This window comes from Triticum aestivum, chromosome 1A (assembly GCF_018294505.1).
Source record: "Triticum aestivum cultivar Chinese Spring chromosome 1A, IWGSC CS RefSeq v2.1, whole genome shotgun sequence".
Lineage (NCBI taxonomy): Eukaryota > Viridiplantae > Streptophyta > Magnoliopsida > Poales > Poaceae > Triticum > Triticum aestivum.
This window is the reverse complement of record NC_057794.1, coordinates 10,460,591-10,466,928: the sequence shown is the minus strand read 5'-3', so window position 1 is coordinate 10,466,928 and position 6,338 is coordinate 10,460,591. Positions and strand designations below refer to the sequence as shown.

The 6,338-nt window shown below is 42.3% G+C and overlaps 1 protein-coding gene across 1 annotated transcript; it reads left to right on the top strand.

Moving 5' to 3' along the window:
* Positions 1 to 2,662: 2,662 nt before the first annotated feature.
* Positions 2,663 to 5,700, top strand: LOC123067240 (G-type lectin S-receptor-like serine/threonine-protein kinase SD2-5). The gene has a single exon (XM_044490148.1). The coding sequence runs from the start codon at positions 2,726 to 2,728 to the stop codon at positions 5,321 to 5,323; it is 2,598 nt and encodes an 865-aa protein (XP_044346083.1). The 5' UTR covers positions 2,663 to 2,725; the 3' UTR covers positions 5,324 to 5,700.
* The last annotated feature ends 638 nt before the right edge of the window (positions 5,701 to 6,338 follow it).

Below are 6,338 nucleotides of genomic sequence, written 5' to 3'. Positions count from 1 at the left end.
AATAAGTGGCTAATGAGAAGAAGAGATCCAACTAAATTACACGCTTGGTTTTTGTGTAACTGTTTTTAAGTCTTATCTCATTTGTAAAATGGAAGTATGTTTTGAATAGCTTGAAAATAAAAATTATAGGCCAATACATATGTTTCATTGTTTGTTCAGTGAGTTTGTACCACATACCTTTTCATCTGCAGAGTACCAGTCCACCTCTTCTGATGATAATTGCTTGCATTTGCTGACATCTAACTATATAACTGAAACAATGTCAAGATGTGCACATTTGGTTAAAGCGCAATGTTGGACAACTAGGACAGGTGGCCTCGTGCGGGAGATGGTAGAGTTGAAGATGTTTAAGTGGTATCTTCTTGATCAATCGATGAGACTGCATATCAAGGCCAAGGCTTCAATGACGGTCTTTTGGTTCAGGATGACACTGCACTCATGTCAATAAGAGATAACGAAAATGAATTCATTAGAGGCGAGTAAAAACTGTCAGCAACAATTCGGTCCATGCTCCATTACACTGTAAAATTAAATTATAAAAGCAGAATTATACGTACTTATCAAGCCAAAGTTTATATTTAAACAAATAAAAGGTTAATAGGTTAGCCATATCAAGCAACTAACCACCTACAGACCAAAAAGTGTTACATATAATATCATAATATGAGATGATAATCTTAGAACATAACCATCACTTGGTCAGTGATACACTGTTATAGTGAACAGAGTTTGTGACAGACAACCTGTACACCTGATACATATTCAAATATGATAGTGTATTGAAAAAATTAGGCTATAAATATATAATGCATTCAAATATGATATCATGTGCATTCTCAAAGTATTTGATGCCATCCAAAACAATACAAAGCGACAATTTACACAAATATAAGTATAAATTTTCCATCTACATGCTGAAAAAAGAGAGGATTAGTGCAGAGGATAAATAAATCAATCAATCAACAGGGGAATCAAGCACCTAATTAAGTTAGTTAGCTCTATCAACCAGAGTCCATACATTGTTTCTGTACAATGGTCTCAACATGGACACCATCACTCATATAACAAATCACAAGAGTACATGGGAGAGCTACGACGACGACAATGTTGTACATGGTGAATCTAGAGCTACATTCATGACGGTGAACCGAGCGAGCACTCAAATAAATAAATACATACACGACCAGCTTACTGTATTGTATTATGTGCTTTTCATAAGCAAGCAGAGAGTTTATTGGCTTTGCATAAGTTGCCTAACATCTCCCGGAGTTGCTGATACAAGTTCCTCTGCTCCTCGCTACATCAAGTTTCTTAAGACCAAATGCATGATACACAGGATAAAAAGTTTCTTAAGGTCAGATGATGGCAAAAGAAGGTACGATGTTGGTGTATGAGAACCATGGGCGATACACGGGACAATAATAAAATCAAATGAAAACCATCAAGATGCAGTAGATACGACGGACCTGATCCAAGATTGTGTCCGCAGAGAAATTGTGGGGCGAGATGAACAATTGGTGGTATATGTATGCAAAAACTGTCATAACCATCTAGGGAAAATGCATAAGAACAGTTGTCATTTTCAGCTAAACTGCATATTCAGCTAAATTAGAAACAGCAACAGAATTTAGGCCACAACAGGCAAGGCTCAAGTTCTCGACCGACCCACAAAACTACATGGCCAGCCTCCTGATCAAAGGGTCCAGCCGTGTTGCCGCCCAAAGATCTCCTTCGCCGTTTTCTCCATCGCACTAGCCCCCTGCCCCAGAAGCTTCTGCAGAGCACCTTTCTGAAGTTCCGCCCAAGTGTTCAGAAATTGGCAGAGAAGGAAAATCACGTCAGTAGTAGGATCACTAGGTCTAATACCTTTAAAACGGATTTATTTCGTGTTTCCACAACGTCCATAGAACGTAAATAGTTTGTGAAAAGTAGAACATGGTCTTGTGAAATAACTCAATACAGTATGACCGTGCGGCTGGAATGTTGCTGTTAGAAATTATCATTACGCAGATACCTCCACCTGCATAACGCAACCCCCACCCACATCAAGAGGGAAGTGTTCCGCTGGTAGCCATTGGAACCACAGTCATGTATGGGCGCCAAATGGCAACTCCTTTTTTACTAATTAAATTACTGGTGAGTGGAAGTCCTTGACATTTGTCTATTAATGAAACAATTGCTTACCGGATGACAAAAATGACTAGAGTGACGATTTCAAGAACTAGACATCTGGAGCAAATTTGAATCCAAATTTATGTACAACCTTTATTAGTGATCCCCTGATGCTACTCTAAATAGTACTTGCAGGCATTTAGAAAAAGACTAGGGACATCTAAGGACTATGATTAGGGACACCTGTAGGCCAATATAGCTGCGCATGTGCTAGATAATTACTGTTTTATTGTAATAAGAGCTTGCTTAGTTGGACTGACAAACCTCCTGGCTGTCTAGTCGATAAGTTGGTTGATGATGTAACAATGTTTTGATATCAATAAAGCTAGCCATGAAGGCCTTCCCTAAAAAAAGGACATCTAAGGACTAAGGTAGTGCTTCCTTGAGTCAGACGTGTACTAATTAACTATATTATACTTGAGCCGGCAGCTACTAGATTAATTACGACGATGATTTCGGCCGGCAGAGCCGAATAGTGACCTTTTGGAGTTTCTGATATTGAGAGCGCGGTCCAGAAAGTCGTCTGCAAATATCACTGAAGCAGCGTCTGGCAATGATATGGTTGGGAACTTGTGGTAAATACCATGCCGGCAAGCCCATCTTTCAGGTAGTCTCGTTTGTACCCCAAGCTTCGATCTCCCTCCTCTGCAAGTCCATGGGACCTGCCGGTCTCCTCCTCCTCATACTAGCAACTGCGGCACAATTGCTCTCCGAGGCGCAGTTTGCCGAGTATCCCACAGCCAACATCTCAACACTGTGGGTCAACAACGAAGATTACATGTCAAACTTGGGCTTCAATGATGGATCGGTGGTCCGCTCCATTGTTGTCAGCTCACCACAAACCTTCTTCGGACCCTCCTTTGGCGCAGGTTTCTTCTGTGCCTCCCCCTGCAACGCGTTCCTCTTTGCTGTCTACATTTTCCACATCGATGGTATTCATGGTGAGAGTAAGACCGCAAGACCGCACGTGGTATGGTCTGCCAACCGGGCTCGCCCTGTAAGGGAGGGTGCCACTGTTGAGCTTACCATTGATGGGAACTTGGTGCTCCGAGATGCTGATGCTAGCCTCGTCTGGTCTAGCGGCAGCTCGGGCCGGTCAGTAGCAGGCATGGTGATCACCAAGGACAGCAATCTGGTGCTATTTGATCACAGTAATGGAACTGTATGGCAGTCTTTTGATCATCCTAGTGACGTGTTGCTCCCTGGGCAGTCACTACTGGAAGGTACGAGGTTTGTAGCCACAAATTGGACAGAGAATCAATTCTACATGACAGTTCTTCCCAGAGGATTGTATGGTTATGTTGAATCCACACCACCACAACTCTACTATGCATATTCAGTATGGGTGAGCGAGAATGACACAGGAAATGGTCCAACAAAGGTTAACTTTGTCAATGGCAGCCTCAGCCTCCTTGTGCAGTCTAGGCAGCCAAGCAACCCACATATGTCTAATATCTCACTGCCAGCAGCTAAATCCACCCAGTACATGAGGCTTGAGTCTGATGGGCACCTTAGGCTGTATGAATGGTCTCAGGCGGAAGCGACATGCACTTTGTTGTCTGACGTAACCAAGATAGAAAGATTGCCTGATGATTGTGCATTCCCAACAGTGTGCGGAGAGTATGGCATATGCACAGCTGGGCAGTGCACGTGTCCATTTGAGGACAACTCAAGTTCAACAAATTACTTCAAGCTGGTGAACGGCCGCAAGGCAAATCTTGGCTGCGCACCATTGAATCCAATCTCTTGCCAAGAAATGCAACACCACCAGCTCTTGACCCTTACCAATGTTTCTTACTTTGATGAAAGCCACACCATTGAGAATGCAACGAATGGCGACAGTTGTAAGCAGGCTTGCTTGAAGAACTGCTCCTGCAGGGCCGTCATCTTCAGATATGGCCTCAATGATTCCAAGGGCGATTGTCTGTGGGTGACAAAGGTCTTCTCCTTGCAATCAATACAACCTGAAACGGCTTCTTTCAATTCGTCTGCTTACCTCAAGGTGCAATCTAGCCCCTCTTCTGCTGCAAACAAAAAGGTCATTCTAGGCATCACCCTTGCACTTGTTACTACTATCATATTCATTGCCATTGTTATCACTGTTTGTCTGCTAAGGAGGGGAAAGTATGAAGACAATGATGAAGACCTCCAGTTTGATCAATTACCAGGGATGCCAACAAGGTTTCCATTTGACAAGCTGAGAGAATGCACTGAAGGATTCAATAAAAAGCTTGGAGAAGGTGGATTTGGGTCGGTTTTTGCAGGGAAATTAGGTGAAGAGAGAGTTGCAGTCAAACGTCTGGAAGGTGCTAGACAAGGAAAGAAAGAGTTTTTGGCAGAGGTTGAAACCATTGGAAGCATAGAGCACATCAATCTTGTCAGGCTGATTGGCTTTTGTACAGAGAAATTCCAAAGGCTTCTTGTGTACGAATATATGTCGGGAGGGTCACTTGATAGATGGATCTATTACCGCCACGATAATGCCCCACTAGATTGGCACACAAGGTGTGGAATCATTCTGGATATTGCCAAAGGCCTATGCTATCTTCATGAGGAGTGCAGGCGAAAGATAGCTCATTTGGACATCAAACCACAAAATATTCTCTTAGATGAGAACTTTAATGCCAAAGTGGCCGATTTCGGACTATCTAAGCTAATAGACAGGGATCAAAGCAAGGTAATGACGATGATGAGAGGCACGCCTGGGTATATGGCACCTGAATGGTTAACCTCACAAATCACTGAAAAGGTTGATGTCTACAGCTTTGGAGTAGTTGTCATGGAGCTAATAAGTGGGAGAAAAAATATTGATAATTCTTTGCCTGAGGAGAGTTCTCACCTCATCAATTTGTTACGAGGAAAGGCTCGAGATAATCAAATGAGTGATCTGATTGACGAACATAGTGAAGACATGCTCTCGCACCAGGAGCAGGTCATTCAAATGATGAAGCTTGCAATGTGGTGCCTGCTAAATGATGCCGGTCAAAGGCCTAACATGTCAATGGTGGTAAAGGTATTAGAAGGTGGGATGAGCATAGAAACCACTATTCTTCACAGATTTCTCAATACAAATACAGTCTTGCCCCTGGAAGATAATCCGAACGCATATTCAGTTCAAACTCAAGCATCAATTTTATCTGGACCAAGGTGAAATAAGTGGCTAATGAGAAGAAGACATCCAACTTAATTACACACTTGGTTTTCGTAACTGTTTTTTAATCTTATCTTATTTGTACATTGTAAGTATGTTTTGAATAGCTTGAAAACAAAAATACAGGCCAATATATATGTTTCATTGTCTGTTCGGTGATCTGTACCACATACCTTTTCATCTGCAGAGTACAGTCCACCTCTTCTGGTAGCCCAAAAATATATTTGTGAACTACGTGCCTAGGAAATTTACCTGCAATGTAATTAATAGTGTATCAATCTATGGAATACTGAATTCCCCGATTTTGCAAATAGTGTTATGAACCTGATGGGGATAGGCACCAAATGGAGATAGCAATAGAAGTCTTTTGAAAAATTCAGCAGCAACACTATATAGGCGTTTTGCAGTGATGTAACTAAACTTTTTAGACCAGCGAACGTTGGTCAGAGGGAAGATGAAAGTAACTACTAACTAAACTTGTTTTTTCTAATAAAACAGGTTAGCAGCTAATGGTATAGACTACAGAGTTGGTGCTTACACGATAATTACCTGCATTTGCTGACATCTAACTACTCCCTCTGTCTCATAATAGAAGTGCGTTTTTGAAATGTTAGCGTAAAAAATGCTCTTATACTATGGGACGGAGGGAGTATATAACTAAAACAATGTCAAGATGTGCACCTTGGTTCAAGCACAATGTTGGATGACAGGGACTGAACCTTTTCTCCACAAATGAGTTTGAGAAACCAGGTGGGACAGGTGGCCTTGCCGTGGGAGCTGGTAGCGTTGAAGATGTTTAAGCAATAGCTTCTTGATAAATCGATGACACCACATGTCAAGGCCAGGGCTTCAATAACACTGTTTTTTGCTTCAGGATGACACTGCACTCATGTCGAGGTTTAGGGTATTATGAAAATGAATTCATTAGAGACGCCTTGGACTCGCGGATCTTGCCGAAGAGGCCCCTCAGGGCGGCGGTTTCCTGGCACAGCAGCGCCCAGCCGAAGGTGGCCGC